Source organism: Monocercomonoides exilis, assembly GCF_001643675.1.
Source record: "Monocercomonoides exilis strain PA203 chromosome Unknown scaffold6-2077815, whole genome shotgun sequence".
Lineage (NCBI taxonomy): Eukaryota > Preaxostyla > Oxymonadida > Polymastigidae > Monocercomonoides > Monocercomonoides exilis.
This window is the reverse complement of record NW_027150551.1, coordinates 957506-983448: the sequence shown is the minus strand read 5'-3', so window position 1 is coordinate 983448 and position 25943 is coordinate 957506. Positions and strand designations below refer to the sequence as shown.

Sequence of the window (25943 nt, the reverse complement as noted above, 5' to 3'; positions counted from 1 at the left end):
ACAAACAACGTTTGAAAAATCGACACCCCGAAAAAAGTTATGATTTCAAAAATAATCACCAACTTCTTTTATGAAGTGAAACAAAAAAAAATGAGTAAAATTGGAAAATGGAATAAATTATATAATTCACAATACTTCACTCAGGTTTTGAATGGATTATCAAAATACACAATAACATGTTTGATCAAACAATAATTGATTCGTTCAAAGATATAATTCAAAATGCTATGTTTGACGTTATTTATCAATTGTATTTTTATTCTCACAATTTGAAATTTTGTTTTGAAACAATATTATTTCTTTTTTTTTTTCATCTTGTTCTTTAAAAAACTGTTTTTCACTTGAATTTTTTCAAAAAACAATAATTTTTTGTTTGAGTAATTTCATTTGAAATCAGTTATTATCATCAAATTGAAGAGCATTCATACAAATTCTTCTCTTTGATTTGAGATCAGAGGTTTATTGTGCATTTATGATTCCATCTAAACTGTATCATTTGATTCTTTCTATTTCTTCTGAATATCATCTTTCTGTGATTTGGCTCTTGTTCTGATTATGAACCTTCTATCATATCCTGAATCCTCTTTTTCATCTTCCTTTGGTTCTTCAATCTTTGAAGGTGTGATCACTTGGGAATCCTGTATTAATTGGATTCTGTTATTTATTTTTCGAATGTTAAACAGCTTTTTCACAAGAGCAACCTTGTTTTCGTCGTTGTTCTGGTTTTCGAACATTCATCTCTATTTGTCTTCTTCAGTATGCTGTGCCTGCTTTATTAATCCTTCTGCTGATGAAACAATCACCCTGCCCATTGATGATGCCAAATCTGCCCAAAAGAAATGTTCAACCAATGTATTTGTAAGTGGCAAAAGAAGAACAAACTTTTCAATCGCTTCTGGAGGAATCCTTTCCATTGTCAAAGCTGAAATCGAAGCTGCCTTGATTGAGTGTGGAGTAAATGTGTCTGGTATCCCGGCGTTGATCAGTGCTTCCTTGGCAAGTTTGCGAATCCCTCCTGATGTCAACGGTTAAAAGGAATTTGTTTTAAGGAGCAAACTGTTTGTGTTTGGGTTGGCTTCTTCAACTCTCTCCCACAAAGTCTTTATCGAAAAAGGAGGACAAATAAATGGCAACTCCGATTAATATGGAACAGCAATCTCTGTGCGTTCTCCGAAATCTTCGATCTCGTATCGAGATATGTTTTTTTCTACTCAAAACCTTGAGATTCTCATATCAGTTATCCCCAACTCCGTAAATTTGCGAGCAGAAAATAATATTGAAAAAACAATCACTTTTATTGTCAATTGTTTAAAGCTTAGTGTCTCATTCGGCCCCTGATCTGCAAAATATTTCTGCAACGTCTGTGGGTTCCAGATTTCTCTGTTTTCTTTTTTCATTGATATGCTTTTTCTCCTAAACGTCCTGAACAATATCTTTATGAGTGTGATATCACCCTAGCATGCATTGAAAATGAGACTTGAATAAAATGAAACAGTAACATTTGTTATTTGCAGGCACGTGAGTGACATTCCACTATTTCTTAGGAATAAAAATTCGTTAGCGCAATTCGATGCCCAATCGAAAATATTGTCTGGTATTTCTTTGTGGCAACATTTATTCTATTGCTTCGCAAAATCATCAAAGCTGAAAAGGTATTCCATTCCAGTTGTCTCAGCAATTCCATTAAAGTCCTCATCTGTAAGATCTGTTGAGAAAGATTTCTGCTCCAAAGTTCGTATCCACCATTCTTCTCCGTCGAGTTGTATTGAATTAACAACATGATCCTCGATCTTCCAAGAGGAAGACTAGCATTCGTCCATTGCATAGAATGACCTTTCTGAAAAACATCCTTTTGATGCTTCCTATCACAACTTTGGTGTTATATCGACCTTTAAAGAATGTCCCAATTCTGGACTCTCCATCTCGGCAGCAGTAAGATCACTTGTTCTTTCACCCTCTTCGCTTTATTTTGATATTTGTATTTATTGAATACCATTGATGTGTTGTCCTATCTCAGATACAGTTAACTGATTTCGTTCCTTTGGAACGGTAGACCACCATGATTGAGAGATAACCACACCCCCATTAGCTCCCTGGAATTCGATGATCGCTTTGCTTGTTGCTGTTGAAACCGAATGTGTACATCGAACAGTTGATTGTTGACAGATTGCGTTCACGCCCCCCCCCCCCCCCCCCCCCCCACCTCCATTTTAAATATGATGCATTTGTTGTTATTACTGCCTGCTGGACAAACACTTGAATCAGCTTGCGTTGAGGGAATGATTTCAATATCTTCCTCCATTGCAGAATCTGCTGTGGGATGAATGAGTTGATTTTCATCTGTCAGTTCCATCCTTGCAACTCCAAGCCTTTTTGTAAGAGGCGATACATGAAATGCAGCCATGTGGAAGCGTCTTGCTGAATAAAACGGATAGCACTGAGTTTTCCAACGAACGAGGCAATATCTTTTATTATTACCTTCTTGGCTTTCGCTGCTTTTTCTTTCCATTTGTCTCCTTCCTTCATCAATGCAACTCTTCTGTCTTTTGTCATCTGAATCTCCATCATTTCCGTGTTCCATCTGTATCCGAGGATAACAAACTCTCTTCTGGGAGATAAATTGAGTTTTTCCTTACTCTCTAGCAGCCCAAGCTACTCTTTGAACTGCACAATTTCTTCAATAATTCTTCTTAAAGGCATTTGATCTTGATGCAATATTAGCAGATCATCCAAATACACAACCAACAGCATATGCTATCTTCTTCTCATTTCCTTAGTCTCTTTCCTCATTACAAGTGAAAATATTCTGCGTTCATCTACGAATCCGAATGGCATTCCTTTAAATTAGAAATCTTTACAGAAAAATCTTAAGGCGAGATATAATTTGAGATTCTTTGAAACTGGGTAAAGATAATACGCCTGATGAAGGTCTATCGTCGATGCCCAATCTTCTTTCAGCAATATTCTCTCCATTGTTCTCTCGTTGTCGCATTTGAAATGCGTTGTGAGGACCGCTGCATTCAAACGACAACGGTCTAAGATCTGCCTCCATGTTCCATCTTTTTCTTGACCAGGAACACATTGTTCCTGTGTTTGACATCTTCCTGATATATCTCCTCCACTATTCCGATCCTCGTCTGTTCCTCCAACAAATCTATGAAAACTTTTCAGTGCTCCTCGCTTGTTCGCTCAACTCCATCTCTGTACAACATCTTTGAAAGTTTCTCTCTTTCTCTTCTGCTCTTCCACATCGCTTGGATCCCATTTCGGACCAAATCTCCTCCTCCAATCTCTTCCCATGCCTTTAAGAACAGCACCGTCCTTCTTACAATGTCTTGAAATGTTAGCAACATTGTCTATGTTGTTTTTATTAATTCATATGAAGACACAGACTCCGTCTGGCACATCCTGCAGCTCTTGTTCTGCTTCCACAGCTTCTCCTTCCTGAGAAAGAGCGGAATCTGAAACGAAAAAACTTCTGACTTGCTCCTCCTTTTGACGGAGCATGAACCGAGCTAGATGAACGAAACTCTCTTTTTTTTCTTTTTCACCTCAAGCATTGCTTCTAAACTCATGTGTCTCCTTCGCGCACTTGCCACATCAGTTCAAAGCTAGATTTTTTGAGGATCTGTTCCCGACTCTACGTTGACATTGCGGCTACCTCTTCTGCTTTTTTATTCTCAGCTGCTTAAAACCCGAACCGTCCTTGAATTCTGGTATTTCTGGCCTCCTGGAACGCTTTTGCCGTGAGGACAAGCGCATCTGAAGCTCTTTGTCGTGCACTCTCCTTGTTGGAATCCATTTCGGCTAAGCAAAACATAACAGCTTTGAAAGCTTGACATAGGCACATCTCCTGCTTATATCCTGCACTATCAAGGGCATCGTTGAACCAGTTCTTGGATTTGATTGCTTGTGGAGGCATTGGAGTCAATAATGGGCTTAAATCGTGTAAGGATTATTCCTGCTGAATTGTTTCCACTGAAAAAATAGGAAACTGAATGTCGAGCAAAGATTTTACTGGAACCTGTCCTAATACTTCTTCAAAAACAGATGCTGCAGCTTCGTACATGTTTTCTTCTTCTTCTCGTTTGCTCTTTTCTCTATCTGACGGCTGAGTTGAAGACCCTGCAGAATGATTGATAAACGGAGGAGAAAGGAACTGCGGCTGCCATTGGACCTTCATCTGGCTTTGCTCCCCACCTGGCAGTCCGGCTGCTTCGGAAGACCAAGTAAGTCCAGGAAATGTCGAGAACAACGATGATTGCAACATTGATCCGATCGTGGAGATGACCCATTGATCGTGATCTCAAATGAAAGAGAAGGAATTGAATGAATATTTTTGATAAAAATAAAGGTGCAAATGCACTTTTATTTACCGCTCATTTGAAATCAATTTAAGAAACATTGACAATTCCATGAAACTTTTGTTCACGTTCATCACATAAAAATATCAAGGCAAAACATGATCACACCTTTAAGATAAAGTTGACGATTTTTGTATTCAATTTTTTTTTTTTGAAAAGTACCTTTAGTTCAATTTCAAAAATTTTATGAAATTTCAAATTTCTTGTTTTATATAACTGCAAAAGCTCACAAAACTTCACAAAAATGGAAGGAAAAACCAAACAATACTGTTGAATACAATGAAGCAAATTTTTGTGAGTGCGAAAAAGAATTAAATAAAAATATGAAATTTTTGAATTAATTTGGAAATTAAACAAAAGTTAATTCTTTAACTAATAATGGAAAAAATAGCAAATGGAAATAACATTTAATGAAAAAATAGATGAATATTATCAAAAAAAATTATAAATAGAGATTATAAATAAAAATTGATAAATATTAATTGCAAATTAAAAACAAATTTTTTATTGAAAACCAAAACAAAAATTAATACATAATATCATATCAAATTTCAAATAATAATTTGTCAAATGAATTTATTAGCCAAACGAACTTTATTTTGAAAATTTCATCTTTCATAAAAAACATTCCTTATAGTTATTTTTCACGTTGAATTCAAAGATAATTGAATCATTTAATATGAACGATTATTAAATAATTCATAACAAATTACCATTAACATATAAATTTTCAAACAAATAATTGAATTATGTTATCATTATGTCTAGAATTTAATTGAAAGTAAATGTTTTTCAGAAATATAAAAGGATTTGTGAAGTTATATTGATATAATTCGTAGGAAAATGGTTTCTTTTTGAAATTAAAATTTTCACAATTCTGATGGTAAATAATGGGGTTTTTATTTTGTTTTTTGTGTTATTTTCTAAAGAAAATGGAATATATTTCAAAATTATTGAATTAATATATTATAGTGTTGTTTGAAAAATTTTAAAAGATTTAATAATTGTTATTTTTTAAGAGATTATTCGATCTGAAGAAAGAGATAATCTTTTTTTTGGTATAATGAGAAAAATAAAAGTATTAATGTGGAAATTTTATGAAAATTATATTTGAAAGATTTTTAAAAAACAGATGTTTATTTATGAATAATTTTGAATTCATGGATAAGTGATGAAAAGAATTTAAATAAAAAAGCTTTTATAATGAAAATTGTTGAGAAAATTATGGAAATGAAACAATTAACGGTTAAAATGTTATAAATATTGTTATAAAAAATATTTTTCTTATTAAATTATCACAAAAAATATTTTTAAATTTAAATTTAAGATTTGTTTTTTTTTTTCAGAAGTTAATGTTTAATGAAAATGAAAGATATTGATGTATTTGATCGGAACAATTAATTTTCTATGTTCATAAACAAATTTTTTGTACAAAATCATCAAACTGAAATTATCGTTCGAAAAAATAAGATTACAAAAATTTTCACCTTTGTTAACAATAAAGTAATTTTTATTTTATTTTCAATGTGTAAAGCAATATCAAACATATTTATAATCGGATTTGTCACTTAAAAATCTATGCAAAACATGATGTGATGAAATACGATTGAGACTGTATTCATTAACATGTGTTTTTAAAGAAATAGAAAATTTCGTGAATGTGGAGGATGAGGTGAAGTCCTTCCATTGAGCTTTCATGAGAAATTGGACTGCACAAAGGTTTGTAAATATTTCTAATTCATTCAAAGATTTATATATTAATTAAAAATATTTTTTTGAGAATAAATAAATAAAAAAATATATTTATGATCATTACCCATAATATATATATGAAATTACAAGTGAAGAAGAAAGCTGAAGCGGAGTTGAAGCGGCTGAAGGAAGCAATGTCTGCATTACGTTACAGGAAATATGAGACAAGATTGGAAAGGATTGCACACATTGTGAATGACAATGTCGTCAGGCTGGTCAACGGGGTTAAATACGGTGGAATCAGCAAAAAATTTTTGGAGCACGCTGAAAAAGCAATATAAAACGACAGGTTGATTGCAAAAGTTGAACACCCACCAATTATTAGCGGAGAAAAAGAAAAGCAATTCTTGGAAGAAGTTACAATTGAATCCCGATCTGGGACAAGCCTCACATTACGAAAAGCACGTGATCTGGTTTGCAATTGATGTTTGAATTGTATATTAATTTGTATTTAGATGGAAAATATAATGAACGATTGTGAAGAAGAAGAAAATGAAAAAAAGAAGAAAATGAAAAAAAGAAGAAAAATACAGAAACTCCAAAGACAGTTTACGCCTTCATAAAGCGCCATCCGGAATTGAAGTCATCGCTGCCAAAGCAAGTTGATATCAACAGACTTGCAGCATCTTGTCAGAAAATCCTTAAGCCGTGGCAAGCTCAATTACAAGCATTACACGATGCAAACAAATATCCCGCGAAATTAATCTTCAACGTCGATGAATCTTCGCTTCGAATTCCAACTTCTTCACGTGGTGTTGTTGTTCATCCAGCAGATGAACAAGCTGGGTTCAAAAAGACTGCCAAAAGGATGCCGAATGCTACTCTCGTTGCTGGAATCGCTGCTGATGGTCTCTCACTTCCGTCTATCGTGCTGCAGCCGAGCGCAACTCTTCCGAAAGAACTAACAACGCTGTTAACACCGTCGCTTGACATTTAACCAAACACTAACGGCTGGATGGACAAAACAGCATTCAAAAAATACGTCTTAACAGTCCTGCTGCCAGCTATCATTGACAGATGAAAGCGAATTCTAAAAGAAACTCATCGTTGCCTTCTTCTCCTGGATTCACACTCATCGCTGGCTGATCCAACAATATGGAGAAAGTTCAAGGAAGCTGAAATAGATGTCGTCACCATCGTTCCACATGTGGTACACATATTACAGCTTCTGGACAGAGGTGCGTTTGCAGTGTTGAAGTCAGAGCTATCAAACAATTACAGCTCTCTATCATCCACCTTTTCATCTTTAAAAAGAACAGCCGTTGCAGTTGCGTTGCAACAAGCCCTTCACACAGCATTCACCACATCGGTGATCAAAAAAGCCTTCATTAACAGCGGAGTCCTCAGCAATGGATCTGGATCGGTTCTAATGAAACTTCCTCAGTCTTCTCAATACTTCATTCCTTCTCATTCTCATTGTTTCGACTTCTTCGGAAGAGAAATTACGAAAGAAAAGCTTCTTTACGAATGTGATGAATATTATGAAAAACAAAAGATGAAAATTGAGAAAATTGTTATAAAAGCAAATCAATTAACATGTTCTTTGATTTTAAAGAAAACATTCTCTCACTTCCTTCTCTTCTATTTTGAGAGATCGTTAATTATGGGCAAGTCATAATCACTGATCTTGGAAAAAGATGATTTCGAATAATCCTCTGGGAGATGGACTTGCGACCGAACCGAGAGTAGCAAAGTTTCCTGGTGGTGCAACAAACTGGATTCCTTCGTTTTCAGTTCCCTTTTCCTCTTCCCAACCTTCTTCTTTCCCTCCCTTGCAACCTTCATCTTCTTCAAATTCGGACGAAGAAAAACGAGAAGATTATTCACCAATGGAAGATTCATTTTTCGTAAAAAATTGGAATACTACCTGAATTATCTTTATATGATCTGCATTTTCCGGATATTGTGATTAACGATTTCATTTCCTCCTTTAAGACAGAGGATTTATCACCCTTTCTTTCTAGCGCACCTCCGCCTTTTGTGAGGACTGCAAGTACTTTCAAAGATGCATTAGATCAGGCAGGCGAAAGATGCGTAACGTTTTTAAAATCCAGTAATGAAATTACTATTATTTGCCCATTCAAAGACTCAAAAGGATGATGCAGCTCATGAACCAATAGCTCAAGCACCTTTTCTTCTTGCCCAAGCCATGAAGGAGGCCAGAAACACTCGAAATCAAGCGATATTCGGTTTTTCCGAATCAACGAAAATTAAAGAAAATTTAGCATCAACACTTCCAACCAAAAGACAAAAATATCTACTTAAAGAATACAGAAAAAAAATGGAGACAACAACCAAAAGATGGGCACAAATATCTTTTAATTCATAAGCCTTTGGAAAAAGATATTGTGTGAATGACAGAACCAGTCAGAGAGATCAGCATTTACAATTTTTTCGTTCAGGTCCCCGATCGTATGCATGGAGAAGATCAGCAAGCAGGTTCAACAGAAGCTTTTCGCATCAGCGATCCAGCGGAGCGAGGACCAATAAAGTCGTTTGCATTCAGTAGTTGGAGGAAGAACGGCATTTTTTGGAAATGTATGGAGAAGGATAGGAGGGGAAAGGCTGAAAAAAAGAGGTGCTATTCCAATCTTGAAAAGCTAAAAACCAGGGATAGACTAATCAAGGCAAAGAATGAAGCTCATTGTCCACAACAGTCACAGGAAGCAACGATTGCGATGGAAAAGCTGATCCAGAATCAGCTCGAGACGAATGTTATACAAAAGATACCAAAAAGAAAAGTGAAACGCTTAAACTCAGTGTTTGTCATAAGGAAAAAACAAGGTGGATGGAGGCAAATTATCGATTGCAGAAAGCTAAACGATGCAACAAAGTCTCTTTATTTCAAACTGGAGGATTTCTTATTTAAAGAACGAATTAAGGCAAGAGGAGATTATGCGAAAACCATCAATCAAAGTCAGGACAACCACTTGGAAAAGTGGACGACAATTTCAACTCTTTTCTGTCTTTCATATTCAACAAAATTACTACTGTTTCAACGGAATGCCATTTGGATACAAAGATTCTACAAGAATCTTCACAAAAATCATGAGAAAAGTGATAACATTCATTCGTCAGAAATGGGACGTTAGAGCAATCGCTTATCTGGACGATGTTATCCTTCTTCACCAAGATCAAAGAAAACTCAAATGGATAACTGTGAAAGTCGTCTCTCTCCTCAAAAGCCTTGGTTTGCTTGTGAACGAAGAAAAAAGTCGTATGATACAATCGCAAAGCGGCATAAGTGTAAAAAAACGCCTCCTTCAATTTCACGATTTCATTCATGATAATAAGAGGTAATAAATAACATAAAAAAATAACACTTTTGGGTGGAGCAGTTTTTTGTGATATCAACTTATGTTTCATTAAAAAATTATTGTGATCAATCCCATAATAAAATTATATATTTCAATATTTTTGCTTAAAATTTAATGCCCGTGTGTTGAAAGTTTATCTTTGGATTTGATAATGCAGCACTTAAATGCTTCACACTTGAGGTTTGAAATTTTCTCTTTATTTTTGTATTTAAACGCTATTTTTCTGGTTTAAAAAATGTGATTTTGGTAGAGACTTCTTATTCATTCAACAATTGTTCACCAATGATCATGGTGGAGCTATATGTTGCGATTACCAGCTTAACATAGACATCACAAAATCTTATTTCACAACTTGTCAAGCAAAGCATGGAGGAGCTTCTTATGTTGGGCATTGGCAAACAAATTCTGTTTATTCATTCTCAGAGAACAAAGTCGAAAATTGTTCAATAACAGATTGGTATGGAACCGTTGGTATTTCTGGATTGGCGATTTTCCATCAAACGGTCAATTCTTATTCGCCAAAGGCAAGTGCTTTTCAAATTCAGGAAACGATTCTGCTGGTGCTCTAACATTCAGTTGGACTCCTCAAGTGAAGACGAATCAGTTTTTGGAAAAAGATTACCAGTTTATAAATAACAAACTGACTGCTTCTTCTTCATTTGGAGGTGCTGCCATTTATTATCTTTCAACCTATTCTTGGATGAGTGGGTAAATTTTTATCACATTCTGTTCCTTTGATGGAAATTCCACATATAATTGCGAAGAAACGAATTGTTCTTCAGTGGAAATGCCATCGCCCAGTTTCCATTCGAGAGTTGCACTTCAACAACGGAAGCAAACAAAGATATAATTTCAAGAACTTCATTCAATAAAGCAGAAATTTGTGTGCTCTTTTCCATCTCTTTTTCAAATTTCTTTAAACGAAATTTCATTATTTTTTTCCTTTATCTCTTTTTTATCTTCTTCAATGAAAGTATTATTTGCAAAGATCAGCTACAATTATATCTTCAAATGCTGTTGCATCGCTTATAAACTCTTCTTTTCAATATCTACAACCTCAGTCAAGCTTTCTTTCACAGAGTTTTCAATAGGAATGATCCTCGAATCGAGAATTTCACTCAACTTTCACACATTCTCTTTTCACTCACATTCTGCTCATCTTTTACCCTCAGCCTTGCGAACACGCTACAAATCTTCTCCAATTATTTCTGCACTGCTCAACAAAAAGATGAAGATGACAACAAACTTCGAAAGAATATAATTTGAAGATATCTCAAAGAATAAACTCTCTCCTGCTCATCATCATGGCAAACTATCATCACGTTAATATAAAAGTGTCCACATTCAGTGAATGTTGATTAAACGCAGTCTTTTCGTTTCTCTCCCCATTTGTGAAAGAAACATTTCACATCCACAAGAATCAATCCTTGTGAGATCAGAGAAATCAGCGAAATACCCATTTTTTGCAAGAAAAAGTTGTAGGTTCGATGTGCGATGCTGATCGTGTAATGATAGCATCTCCCACATCTATTGTTGCATTTTCAGTAACGTTTTTTGCTGGATCTTCATTCCCTTGTTCTCTGCTCTTAGCCAGCCTTGCTGAAACTTATGTGTCAACTTTAACCAATTCACCAAAAACAAAGGAGCAACTCAGGATCCTCATTGCCAACCCCGCATATCCATTAAATCCTTTTCTTTTCCTGTTGTCAATTGTTTATTCGTTTATCCACTTTCATTTTATTTTCAAAAAGGAGATCAAAAACAGCTATTTCTAAGAATCACTTCTTGAAAATCAGGACACGAAGACAAGTGAAGGTTCATCATTATTCTCAATCCTATCACTTCAACAGCTGCATTTTTCCCTCCGACTTTCACTTCTTCATCTTTATCATCTTCCACTTTCCTTCTTTGTGAACTGAAAAAGAAGAGGATAGGCGTTATTCCTGATTTGCATAGTTCGTCAGAGAATTTTGCACTTCATTTGCAACATGACAAATGTTAATTGAAAATTTTTTGTTTGAAATAGAATTTCCAATTAAACAAAGATTTGAGTTAAAAAATATTATCAACAAACAACAGAGAAAGAAAACGAACACTTCTTTTAAGGATAATTCTTAATTTCAAATTTTGCTGTAGCGAAAAAGGTTTCTTTATAAAATTTTATTTTATAATGTTTTTTTAAAACAAGTATTTAATACGAAATACATTTTTTCACTTTTTTATTTCAACTTAGAATTCCATGTGAACAAAATTGAAATTGATTGTGATATCTGTTTCAGATGCAACCACGGTTTTGATAAAACTTCATAAGCTGCCAATGAATAATACATCATTGATATTGAACATTTGGGTTTGAGAAAGAACGAATATGAAAAATACATCCATTTCTAATCAAAAATCAAAAAAAAAATACATCCCATTGATTTATAAGGCAATGATAAGATTAGGCAAACTTTCTGTTGAAAAATTATAAAAAGTTGTTTTCATCAAAATGAAATAAATAAGTTTAAAAATTCATTCTTTGATTGCTCATATTTTGCTCACAAACACCTTTAAAAATTTTAATAAATAATCAAACAATATAACACGTGTCAAAAGTTACATACATTAATTCAAACGTTGTCTGAACCAATGCTTATTCAAAAATCTAAATATTTATTACATTTTTTGACTGAAATTCTTCCGCACTTTGAATACAGTGTAATGAAACATCAACTGTGTATTTCATCAAAAAACCTGAACATCCAAAATATTCCCCAAATTTTCCTTCAAAACAAATGTTTGAAATTAATATAAATTAATAATCTATTCATAAGCAAGAAGAAGAGGTGTTTATTCAACAAATATTAATAAAAAAGAAAATATTCAAAAAGAGATAAAAAATGTCAAAACCCACTCTCAATTTATTTACCTTTATAAACCATTTTGCAAGATGTATTGATAGATCTTCAATTCATAAGCATTCGCGTTGAAAACTTAATTAATAAATTTGAAAATTTTTTATGGGATTGATCACAAAAAATTTTCGATGATATTTTTGTAAAAGAATCAAAAGGCTGCTCCACTCAAAAGTGTTATTATTTAATGTTAATTATTATCATTTTGTTGAAATGAAAAAAATCGTAAAATTGAAGAAGGTATTTTGTTTCACTTATGCCCGCAAAGCTTCACCTATTCGGGTTTCGATTGAGACACGCACCATTTCAATATTGCTCTGAAAGTGAGAAGATCGAAAGAACTGACAAAGGAATGAATCAGATGGAGGAGGACTTCTCTCAAATCGCAAGAAGTCAAAGTGTGAGACCTGGCAGCCTTCATTGGAAAATTGAACGCCACAAGGTTAGTGTTTCAGGAAGCTTCTCTTTTACTTTCAACTCTGTATCGAACTCTGAACAATTTGGTCTCGAGAACAGGATGGAATGGGAGGATTAAGATCAACCATTCTATCCTTCCAAGTCTAACAAAATGGATATCTAAATTGAAGGCCTACACTACCCGATAGCTTTATCCTCTGTTCATTCTAGAAGCAATCCTCACAACAAACACATCCAGAAAAACAGCTGGAGCTTATTTAAGAACAAGAAACAAAGAATTCGATTTCCATTGTGCGCTCTCACGTTCGCAACGAAACAAAAGCTCCAATTATCGAGAAATGCGGGAGATTCTTCAATCGTTAATCTATTTCACTCCAATACTTTCATCCAACCACATCTACACACTTCTGTTAAGATCGGACATCTCAATATCGGTTTCCAATAAAAATAAATGGCACGCGGTGACAAACCTTCGAAGGCTGTTTTCGAAGATGTGGAGACTTCCAAAAGTGATGAAAATTCAAGTGAAGACTCAAAACATTCAGGGCAGGCAAAACGTTAGTGACAGTTCCCTTTTAAGATTAAAAAGGGGAGGAGATTATCAAAATAAGACAAGAAACCTTTCGAGGACTTATAATGAAAATGAAAGTGAAAATAACACTGGATGCGTTTGCCACAGCGTGGAACAGGTAAACTTATCGATTGTGCTGTCCCACAAGCCTTATAAAATAGGAAGGTATTCAACAGCCTTGGTATGGAGAAACCGTTCTCGCTCACCCACCCATTCCACTCATTCTCCCGACAATCAGGAAAACGATTCTCGAACAAGCTCGAGTTCTTCTCCTTCTTCCCGATTGGAAGGGCCAAATATGGGAACCGCTGTTGAGAGAAACGAATCATGTCGAATGGACATCGAAGAACCTGAGCGATCTTCTAATACCAGGACCACTGATGAAGAAGATGGATGCTTGTCTTCCACCAGGGAAACTGCGTGCAATCTTGATAAATCCTTAGCATCAAACGGAGAAGTTTTGTTCAAAGCCATCCTTCAGACGAAAGGATATCCCATTGATATGGTTAATCTGTGCGAATCCAGCTTCTCGCCATCAACATGAAAAGGATGTTTACCGAGTTTCGCACGTTTTGGAGAAGAGTGGGCTGTTTGCAGCAAAGGTCCGCCTCCAAGTGATTTGTTTGACTGGGTTATAATATGTGCAGATATCTTTCAAAGACTTCACGACAAGGGACAAAAATGGTCTTCGTTATGCAAAACATATTCCGCAATTTCCCTATTGCCTCAACTGTCATTCAAAAAGCAGTTTGCAGATTATCCACTAATGAAGATTCTATTCCGATCTTTCCAAAGACTTGAAAGAAGAAAAAAGAAAAACAAGCCTCCGATCTGGAATCCAAGAGTTCTTTTGGATAATACAGCAACCTTAGGTAAGAACAAAGACCTGGATAATGACACACTCATGAAAAAAACAATCTGCCTATTCATCTTATTTTCTGCGTGCCGCTTTATCAAACTCGAAAGAATAAGCCTTACACATTCCACAATAAAAGAAGACTCAGTTGCCATTGACACCTCATTGAAGACCGGAGCGGAAAGAAAGGATATCATCATCCCATTCCTCCAAGAAACACCATTGATTTGCCCTGCATCAGCTGTGAAGGAATTGTGGTCAAGAGCGGAAAAAAATACGAACAAATTCTGACCACTTGTTTCTTAACGAAATTACAAAAAAGCCTCTGTTTTCAAGATCCCTGAGAAAACTTGAATCTGAAATCATTCATAAATCAGGATTCCAGAATGTTTCGGACCTTAATCACTTTTGCACGCTTCAATATCAGCCTTAACGATGTCTAAAATGCACATAGCACAAGTTGCCAAGTTCACAAGGCTGTCTCCGCGAAGCGATACGATAACGAACTGCTATTTTTAATCAGATGTTTCTTCCTCTTGCACAAGAGCTATAGCAGTTCAATCTTCCAAAAGCAATGTTCAAAGTGGAATGCAAAAGGGCTCTGCGGATCCACATTTATTAAAAACTAGAACCTCAGAAAAAAATTATGCAAGCAGAAACGACGATGTTGATTCAACCACAGTTGACAACGAACAGGAGGAAGTGGACAGAAGTTGAGATTCTGGATCTTCACAAATGACAAAGCGTGCACGAATAGTGAACACAAAAAGGAAAAACACCAGATTTCACAGTAATCCGAGAAAAGCTGTTTGGAATTCAACATCAGATTGTCAAAATCCAAGTCGAATTGAGGAACCATATAACAACAAAATCGAAGAACCTAATGAAAAAAACCTGAGTGAAAGAAAGATCGCACAAGAAGTCATCCAAGAAAAATCCGTTTAATATATAATAAGAACCAGATCACAAGCCAATAAAGAGTTATTGGGAAAAATGTTGAAAAACAAAGATCATCAATTAGTCTGATCAATTCCTTTGATGCTTCATGTTCTCCCAATTAAGTATTTCTCTCAAAACAGAAGAGAAGGAAGTGAAAGAATGTTTTCTTTTAAATCAAAGTTCATGTGCTTTAATTAAAAAAGAGAATGTGACTCTCACTTCCTTCTCTTTTTTCCTCCTCGTGTCATGCTCACCCCATGAAGAATGATATTAAATTTTCCTTTCATTTTCCCTTCTCTTCAGGCGCGTTTGTAATTTGCACTATGTTACTCACTCCCTTTTTCATTTCATCATTGCATCACCGTTTGATGAATTTTGAATATTCATTTCAGATCTGATGGGTGACTCGTTTGAAAGTGATGATATCTCAAAACAAAAGAGAAAACAGTAAAAGTCACATATTCTTTTTTTAAGGAATTAAAAAAAAGAGTATTTCCATTGAGAATAAGCACATTTTATGGGGATAAAAAATTAAATAAAATATGATGATATTAGTTTTGATGTTTTAAAACTGATTTTTAAAAATGAAAACGGAATAAGAAAAGTGAAAATAGTTCTTGGTTCGTGTTAAATATATTCATAATGGGTATTTTTCTTTCTTTCTTTTTTCTTTTCTTTTCTTTCTTTCTTTCTTTCTTTCTTTTTGTTACGAAAAATTTTTATTTAATTATAAAAGTTCCAGAAAAACGATTGCCCAAAAATAATTCGATTAGGACTTTGCGACAGACCGACTTCAAACGAAGTATCACAGCAAGTCGATCGACAAAAGTGTCAAATGGCTAATTTTTTAATTTGAAAATGAAACAAATGGAAGTTTTCAAAAAAAAAAAAAATCAGTCAAATTGTTCTTCATTTATTGATAAACAAAAAATCACTTGAAGTTTGAATTGATATCGTAAATATAAATTTTTTATTTCTTTATTTAAATTATCAATTAAAATTGCAAAATAGCAGAAATAGTTGGTACAAATCGTTGTATTTTTTCAAAAAAGAAAAAAAAAATGCACCAAATTGTTTTAAAGAAAAGGAAGAACGATTATTTTTCTTGAAGTCTTGGTTTTTGGATAATGGGAAATTGACGCCTCATCGCACCTAACGAAAGTCAAAGCGACAATTATCAAAAGCCGAAACAAAACTTAATAATAATACAAAAACCAGAAAGACATACAAAAATCTACATATAATACTTATCCTTTCACATACAATTAAAATCCTAATGTTTGCTCAGATGAACAAACTGCTTGTTATCATTTTATCAGAACAACCCTTTCTCTATTCATTAACTAATATTCTGTAAAACAACAAAACATTTCCCAGTCAATTTAACTATTCCTTCCCTTTCCCTCAACCTCTTCAGTCATTTGATTGACCAGTTCATTTGCTCTTTGTGTATCCTTCGCTCTCACTGCTTGATTCCTCAATTCTGATTGCATCTGTGATCGTCAGCATTGTTGCACCTGACGGAAAAAAACAGATAAACTCCTTCCGAAGCTCAATCAGCGATGGTCTGTCTTCTGCTTTCCATGCCACACAGCACTTCACAACTCGCACAAACTGAGAAGTTTCAATGCTCCTCAGTTCCAGTCTTTCTCCATTCACAATCTTCTGCCCTGCCACCTCTGCCTCATAATCACCAAAGGGAATATTCAATGTCAAACACTCCCACAGCATCATCCCGATCGAGAATGAAACCGATTCCTTTGTCGCTCCCATCTTCTTGTTGATCAGCAGCTCCGGCGCCTTCCACCTCATGCACTCATATCGATTGTCTTCATCATCCTCAAACGCAGACAAGGGCAGAGAATCTCTTTCATCATCGCTCATAGTTGAGCAATCAGATGTTGATGTGATAACAGTTGATGAAGAGATGGATGAAGTGTCTGAGTCTGAAGAAGAGCAATCCGAATGCATCGCAACACAGATCACCATGTGCTCAGAAAACAAAACAATGTGGGGACTCAGATTGGCCAATGATTGGAGTGGATTTTCCATTTCATCAAATGAATGGAGCGAAAGATTAGCCACCCAGAACAGGATCTGAGCAGCTGTCAGCTCCCTCTCTTGCAGAGTTCCTATTGCCATCTCCTTCTTCTCGTTCCTTCCATGAAGCAACATGAACAGCGAATCCCTCAGATCCGCAATCAATTTCTCATGAGGAGATGAACAGGCCATTGCATCCACCAGATTCGACATGGATGAAGTGGTTGGGCACAGATCCTCTCCTCGAACAAATGTTGAATCTGAATCAGTTGTTGAAGTGGATGAAATGGATGGTGAAGGAGATCTCTTTCTTTTCTCTTCCTTTTCGTCAACCTTTTCCAGCATCCATTCTGGAATCTTGTCTGAATCCCTTCCCAGAATGTATTCAGTGGAGCCGCTCTCAGATAGAAGATGCTCTGATGATTCAGAATGCTGCATATTCGTATCATATATTCTTTTTTTCATCCTTTCCACATTTTTCTTTTCAGCTTCCCTCTCAGCTCTCCTCCACTGCTCCTCAGGCGATATCTCCATCGTCACCATCTCAAACGCCTTCGGATCCTTCTTCACTGTGTCTTCCACAATTATCTCCAACTCTTCCGTTCTTCTCTTTTGTTTTCGCCATCGAACGGCCAAAACAACAGATACGATCAGAACAATGAATAATATAACAACCAATAAAACAATTACAATCAATGCCCATGATGATTTCCCTTCTTTTCTTCCTTCAACAATCCTTTCATCTCCCTTCGATTCAACCTCACTCCTGTTCTTCAGAATGAATGACTCAGTTGCCGAGGGAGAATGGCCGTCTCCAAACAAGATGCTCACCTTCACTTCCGCACTCGCCTCTGCTCCTCTGACCATCTCCAACCCAGCTGTGCCATGCACTTCCTCTTCACTCACAAACCCAGACTCACTTATCTCGTGTGTCTCCACCTGCTCCACATCCCCCACTGACGAAACAACCCGAAACGACAGGTTGCATGGCAGAAGAAGTGTGCCCCTGAACACAACATCCAGCACCACTTCCTTCTCCTCTGTCTCCACCCGCCGCAGTGTGGGTATGAATAATGGCGATGCTCGCTCCTCAACAATCCCCTTCAAAGTGCATCCTTCATTCAGAATCCACATCGATGAATCATCTTTCACTCCGTCTCCTCCCTTCAAGCTCATGATATTCAGCTGAGCAGAATCCGAGCACAATATGTTTCTCCGAGCTGAGGGATATTTTCCAATCGATGGGTTGTTGTTCACAAACTCTCCTTTCTCAATCACCACATTTCCTGCGCTCACTGACAATCCCCCTTTTTTGCTGTTTCTCATCGATGCATCCTTCATTTCCACTTCACTCATCTCAAATTCAACCATTGAGCCATTCCACTTGCATATCTCCTCTCTTCTTTCTCCTTCGTCCTGCTCATTTCTGGTTCTCTCTTCATTCTCTTCCTCTTCTCCATCAAACTCACAACAGTCAACATTCACACTTTCACACTTGCACACACTCACCATCCATCCTCTCCCTTCTTTTCCCAAACACATTCTCATCGAGCAATTCATCAAATCCACTCTTTCTGTGCATTCCATCATCTTCACAATGCTCCCTCTGTTCTGTCTGGTGATGTTGCTCATCGACATCTCCTTCGCCTCCACCCTTGCTTTCTTCGCATCAACAATCCCTCCATCCTCGCTCTCAATATCGCTCATCCTCAGCTGATATATCGCAGCCTTGCTCCCTTCACAGAATGACAATATCTCTTGTGAAGTGGAAACACAGCTGACAACACATTTCTCCATCTCCATCTCTCCACTCTCCACTTCCACAATTGTTCTGTTCAAAAGTGTCATCATTCCAACACTCTTCCACCAACACTCACTCACCCCCAATGTTCCATTCTTCACTTTCACAATGCTTGAATGCTCTGATTCAAAACTCAACCCAAACAAGAATTCACATTTCTCCACAGCACTCTCATTCACAAACACAATTACACCCCCTTCATCCCCCACAGCCTCCATCTTTCCATCAAGATGGATTGTCGATTGAGTCTTCTTCAGACTCTTCACATTCACATCCCCAATCACACACTTTCCCCCAATCGCCCCTTCCCCATCAATCAGAAGCATATTTGCAAAGCCACTTTGAATGTGCTTCACAGCACTGCCAATGCTCAGGCAAGGATTGTTCTGTGCCCCACATTGTCTGTCATCTCTTCCACTCAAAGAGACAAACAACTGCTTGCCATAATAGAATGTGATCAGAGGGATCAGATCAGCATCATCCCTTTCCTTGTCAGACCCACAGATGGAGTTGGAGGATTTCAGGGCATCCTGGCTGAGATCCAGCACAAACAATGTCTCATTGATCTGTTCGGCAATCGACTCGCATCTGATGAACACATCCTTCCCCACAAATGCCTCGTTGCCCCAAAACCTCACATTCTCCATCCTTATCCCAACAGGCCCAAATGCACTGGCTCCACCCCCATTCGGGTCAAGTGCATCAACCATCACTCCTCCTCCTCTTCCCTTCACCCCCGAGCACGAGCACATCGCCAGTGAACATCCAACAACTCTCACTTCTGATTCCCCTCTCTTCAGACACACTTTCATCCCTCCTCCTTCCTCGCTCATTTCACTCCTGCAACTCGAAACCGAACACCCCTCCAACACACACTCCATCGCACTCTCAAATGAATCCACACTCAACATCCCTGCTCCGTTTTCTCCATTTGTGATGTTTGTGAACGAAGACCCATTCACTTTTATCACCACTTTTTCGTTGTTTGAATGCCTGTTTTCCCCTCCATTCATCCCTCTTTTGGCTTTCATCCCATTCGTCTGTTCATCCTCAAACATCGATGTCAGACTTCTCTCTTTCACCCCAACATTCGAGATGTTCACATCCTCCACAATCATCTCCCTTGCTGCCGCTGCACTGAAAGCGATGAACCCTCTCAGCTGACCCCCTGCATCCAACGAACATCCTTGAACAACGGCTCTGCCTCCATTCACTTTCATCACACAAAACCCTGCATCCGCCATTCCATTCAATGAGCCAAATGAGCAATCCACAACAGACAAACAGATGTTTGCTCCTGATGATTCAATCAATATCTCCTGATGACTGTTTGGATTGGTATTTGAGAATGACAAATTTACCAGTGTCAGACTCACACCAGATGATATTAATGAACCACCAACCATATCATTCTCATCATCATCATTGCTTGTTATCACTGCTGTGCCTTTCGATGTTCCTTCAATCACCACTTTTTGTGCCTCTGAATCATGTAAAGCTGGAGGCGATGAGGAAGAAAAAGAAATGGAATGGCTCGACAATCCAGAATCCACAACATTGATGTGAGGTTCACCTTCATCAAGTGGTTCATATCTCAGTAATATCAAGTGGTCAATCGATGAACATGGTGCTTCCGAATATCCACACCCACTGAAGTCTCCTCCTCCATCTTTCGAAACAAACCCATTCCCACTCCAATTACTCCACAAATACACAACAAGTGGAATCACATATCCCTCCTCTCCTGTTGTCTTCCTCTCCCATCCACACAACTCATCCAACGATCCCAACTCGTTTGAACTCATCTCCCATTTCAAATGATCTTTGTTCACAATCTCTCTCAGATCCCATCCTAACGCAAACACATTCTTCCCTTTCCAGGCATTGCATCCCTCAAATGTCATTCCTTCCATCACAAATGTTCCTATTTGAGCAGGCAGTTCAGCGAATATCCCTCCTCACATTCCTCTTCCACTCTCTTCACTCTCATCTGTTGGAACTTCACATTCAGACAAATTCACATTTTTCATTTCCAAACTTCCTTCACTTCCAACTGATATCATCATCCCTCCTCCTTTCATTCCACTTCCACCTGAACACATTGATGACAAATTGCTTTCTTCAATATTCACGCATCCACCTTCCTTCATCCCAACATTCAAACATCCCCCATCTTCTCCTATCACTTCCACTCCAATCACTCTGCAATTCAAAATCTCCAATTTCACTCCATTTACCATCGTTATTGGTGTTTTTCCATTCATTATCACATTCCCTTCCATCACAAATCCATCAACAATCAGTTCTCCCCACTCAATGTTTATCACATTATATCCTATCTTTCCATCAGTCAATGCCCCGCTCTCAAATGAGACTGAACAGTTCATCACACTGAGTGTTGATGTTGAGTGAATGAATGCACTTCTCCTTGAATTCAGCTGACTTTTCACAATAAATGAAAGTCTGCTCATTGTCAGTGAACTCGAACATCCAACAAGCCAGTCTTGTGTGGCTGATCCTCCATCACTCACATTCACTCCCATCCTCTCTCCATCGGATGACACTGTTCTGCCTGAAATACTCACATCAAATAAAGAAAAATCAATTTCATCCCTTGTTGATGAAGATGAGACAACCTCTATTTCATTCACATTTTCATTCAATCTTTAGTTTGCACAATAATCGACTGTCAAACACCCAAATCCTTCAAATCCACAATGATTGTGATCCATCCCATTTCCTCCACTCCCATCAACAATCACTTTTGTCCCCATTGATCACAAATACACAAAAAGTGGAATCACTCCACTTTCATCCCCATTTTCACTCCCACTCAATTTCAACACATCTGATGGAATTGTCAGTGGAGTGAAAAATGCAAATGTATCTGTATTCACTTTTGACTCCAAAAACACTCCACTCCCACAATCAACAAACACATCCTTCCCATATGTTGCCACATTCCCATTCATTTTCGAAAACTTCACATTCTGCCCAATTGTCAATCCACATCCCTCGCTCTCCATCAACACAAACATCCCTCCTCCTCTCCCTCCTCTCCCTCCATTCCCTCCATTTCCTCCATTATTCTCTGCCTTATTCCTATCAATCACACTCGTTCCATTCACAAACACTTTTCCATTTCCCTTCAATCCAATATATATTCCTCCTTCCTTTCCTCCAACACAACTGCACCCATTCACATTGCATCCATCAACACTCACAATCCCATTATTCCCAATTGTTCCTTTCATCCATCCTCCATCTCCCTCATTCCTTTTGACTCCACTGATATTGCATCCTGAATAAATCACACTCGTCATTCCTTCACAAAATTCAATCGCTGAATGATCATTGAATATCAGCCCTTCTTCAATCACAAATCGTTCCATTTTCAGACTCCCACTCTGTGCATTCACAATGCAATATCCAAAGGCCACACTCGATGTGCTCTCTGACAAATGAGCAACTGAACAGTCTGCGAGTGTGAGTGATGAGCTGGTCAAACCAATGAGTGATGTTGCACCAGAAAGTTGATGTGGAATTTGGAACGCAATGTTCACAATGGAACTAACACTCTCCACATTTATCAAATACAAAGATGTCATGCTGCTTGGTGCTTTCACATTCACCTTCGTCTTATTAAAACTGCAAAACACCTCCCATTCAGATGATCCTGCCATCGAAATAACTTCTGTCAACTCAAATCCATCATTCACGATAATCTTCCGTTTGCTGTTTCTAAATCTCAATTCAACTATCTTCCCCAATGTTGAGCAGGGATGCGATGAAAATCCACATCCACTGAAATCAAAACTCTTCTCTCCACCAACATACCCTTCTTCTGGAAATGGAACGGTGAAATACACCCTCAGCGGAATTTCATAATCTCGTTTTCTCCCTTCATACCCCATCACCTCTCTGTCTCTCTCCTCTTCAATCAATATCTCAAATTTCATGTGTTCCATGTTTGCTACTGCACTCAAATCCTCTGCATCCATAAATAAATTCTTTCCTGCCCACCCTCCACATTCTGAAAACACAATATCCTGAATAATAAAATCACTCGCTCTTTCATTCAAAAGAAGATACATCCACCCACCGCATCCTCTCCACTGTTGCTCTGAAGGAACTTCACACATGGTTGCATGGACAACTGACTCGTTCCCAATTCTCACCTGTCCACCTTCTTTCAAAGTCACGTGCATGGCTCCTCCATTTCCTCTCGCACATTTGAATCTTTCAAATCGTATTCCGTTCAATTCAAGTTTTTCTCCGTTTTCCACCACCTTTGAAATAACTGCGCCATCACCAACATTTCTAATTATTGATTCAAATGAACAGTTTTCCATCTGAAACTCTGATGGATCTCTAAAATCCAACAGCGGGCAATTCAACTGCTCGATTGAACTGAATGTCACTTTTGCAAATCTTGCAGTCCCACTTTGCAAAGAAATCAAACTGTTTTCAAGTCGAGAATTCTGATTTTCATCACAAGTGACCAACAAACTCTCAAATTCTGCAGATCCCCCATCAATCCACAGCAAAATAGAGCTCTCTCCGCTGTCAGATAAGCCATGAATAAGTGTTATATCGCTGACCTTCAGCGTTTGTTCTGCAACAAAAAACAGAGCTCCATTTTCGTTTTTTCCTTTCCAGCTCAAGCGCGTTTCTGTCATTTCAGCACCCTTCAATTCCAGATTGGTTTCAAATGCTATTTCTGATTCTGTGTAATTGCCTCTTTGCACAAGCAAAACCTCAGTTGATGTTCGCCTTCTCAAACCAAATGATATTGTTTGGCATTCGTGCGCATGATGCCCACATCCCTCAACATCTGTTCCTCTGAATGATATACAAATAGGATCCATGCTAGAAGGTGGATTTGGAAGCCAATCGTTGCATCGGACATCATTAACACTAACGCGATATCCCTCTGAAACTGAGAAACACATAATTATCTTCTCTTTCATTACAAACGTGCTCCAATTTTGCCAAACAATGATATCAACTCCAAAGGTTGCTGTGTTATTTATATAATAACAAAATGAGATGGAAACATTTTCAGCTGTTATTGCTCCATAATAAAATAACACTGCCCCTCCCATTCCTTTGCTATGACAAGAATTAAAGAGACAGTCAGATACAGCAGGCGCGCTGCTGCTATTATCAAATGAAAGTGCAGATCCACGAGAAGAAGAGAAGCAAAATAAGAATTGCAAATTTGAAAGAAATGTTCCATCAATTCTCATTTGCATATAAAAATCCAACGCACCATAATACATTGATGAGCATCTTTCAAATAATGAATCTCTAATTGTGATTTTTTCATATCCATTATAAAACAAACTCCCAGCCATCCGATATGATGAACAGTTCATGAATCGACAAAATGCTACATCATGAATTCCATTTCCGGAAATACTTGTGGCACCACCAGAAGGCTCAGAGGTTTCTCGAATAACTGAGCATTCGCAAAACGTGCTTCGTGCAATTGAAGAGCTTGATGTTCCAGAAAAGCTAAGGCAACCTCCACTTGCATCTGTTGATTTTACAGAAACAAAAGAAGTATCAGAAATTTCAATCAATCCAGTGGAAAATTCATTTCCTTTTGATGGATCAATGATTGTATTTGAGCAACTGCTGATAGATGTGTTGATCATCTTCAAACTAGTTCTTGCTTGACTAACGAGCGTTCCGTAATGTGGGCAATCGACTCGTTCGACTGCTGAATCTGAAAATGAGCATCTCTGCCATTCTTTGCTTGTGCTTTGAACGCCAAAAGTTCCTTTGCTAGAAATGTTTCGGAATGAACATCGAGAAACAGAAGCAAGCCCAACTCGTCCATCGCAGAGTAATGATGAACCAGCTTCAACCATCTTATCTGCAATATTGCATTCCTCAAAAAAGAATGATGGTATATCGTCTGTGCTAATTAGCGCAGCTGTTCTCGAAGTGCAGCTCTGTTTTGAATTCTCGATCGTGATGTTTTTCATGCAGACATTACTCCTGCTACACCACACATCGCAAACATTTCCCGTTTAGGCTTCTATTGAACAATACTGCAACTCCATCGAATAACTTTCCAGAATATCAAAAATTCTCCCTTTCATGTTGAAAATACCAAAATTCTTCATCGAAACAGATGAATTCAGAAAAGACACATGCCACTTCACCTGGCTTCTTTTTGTCTGTAGATTTCCTGCCGCCTCGTTTGAAAATGATTTTTCACTTTCTGTTTCCGCTTGCTGACAGCAAAGAAGCATCTCTTTTCTTATGTTCACTTGGAGTGACTTATCATCAAGCTCATCATGCTGGTTATTTCGTCTCTATCTTTATCTTTATTTCGACATTCCAGCATTGATTCATCCAAAAGCAATAGTAAAAATTATATCGTCATGCCACCCTTCGCAATTCCAATATTCCTTGCACCCATATTTAATCACATTTGGAGCAAATTCTTTTTAATTAGGAAAAGACTGAGATTTGTTCCAGACTTTTTCAACAATCATTTCTAAATGAATCAAACGTAACAATGAAAATAATCACAGAAAAATTCAAAAATCGAGAAAAATATATGAAAGTGAAGAATGGAACAAAATTCATAAAGTTTAAAATTTTGTCCCTTATATTCATTTGCGTCGTGTGTTTCATTATGCCTGAATAATATTTATTGTTTTGTTTTGGCATGGAACGTTTCACAAATAATGATATTTAATCAAAAAGAGAAAATATTTATCATTGTATTTTTTCAAATAAAAAGAATTTCTTCTTATTAAGAACAAAATTTTTCGCATTATGAACCTTATTCAACACACAATCTTTAAATATTTTTCTCAATTGTTATATTTTTCTTCTTTTTTTCATGGGAATGCAAGACTATATATGATACAATGGAGAAAAAGTTTTGAATAAATGGTTGCCTTTTTCATAAATGTCAAAAAAAAAATGTGCTTCATTTCTGAGTTTTTGAACCATAATTATTTTGTTTC

The 25943-nt window shown here is 37.1% G+C and overlaps 8 protein-coding genes across 8 annotated transcripts; 2 read left to right on the top strand and 6 right to left on the bottom strand.

Moving 5' to 3' along the window:
* Window positions 1-740: 740 nt before the first annotated feature.
* MONOS_452 (uncharacterized protein) lies at window positions 741-2581 on the bottom strand (the record flags this gene model as incomplete). The annotated part of the gene is made up of 3 exons (XM_067874599.1): window positions 741-1015; window positions 1994-2122; window positions 2257-2581. The coding sequence occupies 3 exons, from the start codon at window positions 2579-2581 to the stop codon at window positions 741-743; spliced, it is 729 nt and encodes a 242-aa protein (XP_067733841.1).
* A 586-nt stretch (window positions 2582-3167) lies between these two features.
* MONOS_451 (uncharacterized protein) lies at window positions 3168-3507 on the bottom strand (the record flags this gene model as incomplete). Its single annotated transcript, XM_067874588.1, has 2 exons — window positions 3168-3334; window positions 3390-3507. 2 exons carry the CDS (start codon window positions 3505-3507, stop codon window positions 3168-3170), a joined length of 285 nt encoding a protein of 94 aa, XP_067733840.1.
* Window positions 3508-3688: 181 nt separating this feature from the next.
* MONOS_450 (uncharacterized protein) lies at window positions 3689-4270 on the bottom strand (the record flags this gene model as incomplete). The annotated part of the gene is made up of 2 exons (XM_067874577.1): window positions 3689-3938; window positions 3996-4270. 2 exons carry the CDS (start codon window positions 4268-4270, stop codon window positions 3689-3691), a joined length of 525 nt encoding a protein of 174 aa, XP_067733839.1.
* Window positions 4271-6193: 1923 nt separating this feature from the next.
* On the top strand, window positions 6194-7053 carry MONOS_449 (uncharacterized protein; the record flags this gene model as incomplete). Its single annotated transcript, XM_067874565.1, has 3 exons — window positions 6194-6252; window positions 6406-6529; window positions 6682-7053. 3 exons carry the CDS (start codon window positions 6194-6196, stop codon window positions 7051-7053), a joined length of 555 nt encoding a protein of 184 aa, XP_067733838.1.
* A 6185-nt stretch (window positions 7054-13238) lies between these two features.
* Window positions 13239-13862, top strand: MONOS_448 (uncharacterized protein; the record flags this gene model as incomplete). The annotated part of the gene is made up of 1 exon (XM_067874555.1): window positions 13239-13862. One exon carries the CDS (start codon window positions 13239-13241, stop codon window positions 13860-13862), a length of 624 nt encoding a protein of 207 aa, XP_067733837.1.
* Window positions 13863-16010: 2148 nt separating this feature from the next.
* On the bottom strand, window positions 16011-20867 carry MONOS_447 (uncharacterized protein; the record flags this gene model as incomplete). Its single annotated transcript, XM_067874544.1, has 1 exon — window positions 16011-20867. The coding sequence occupies one exon, from the start codon at window positions 20865-20867 to the stop codon at window positions 16548-16550; it is 4320 nt and encodes a 1439-aa protein (XP_067733836.1). The 3' UTR covers window positions 16011-16547.
* A 45-nt stretch (window positions 20868-20912) lies between these two features.
* On the bottom strand, window positions 20913-21706 carry MONOS_446 (uncharacterized protein; the record flags this gene model as incomplete). Its single annotated transcript, XM_067874534.1, has 2 exons — window positions 20913-21592; window positions 21652-21706. The coding sequence occupies 2 exons, from the start codon at window positions 21704-21706 to the stop codon at window positions 20913-20915; spliced, it is 735 nt and encodes a 244-aa protein (XP_067733835.1).
* A 25-nt stretch (window positions 21707-21731) lies between these two features.
* MONOS_445 (uncharacterized protein) lies at window positions 21732-25656 on the bottom strand (the record flags this gene model as incomplete). Its single annotated transcript, XM_067874523.1, has 1 exon — window positions 21732-25656. Exon 1 carries the CDS (start codon window positions 24945-24947, stop codon window positions 21732-21734), a length of 3216 nt encoding a protein of 1071 aa, XP_067733834.1. The 5' UTR covers window positions 24948-25656.
* Between the last annotated feature and the right edge of the window lie 287 nt (window positions 25657-25943).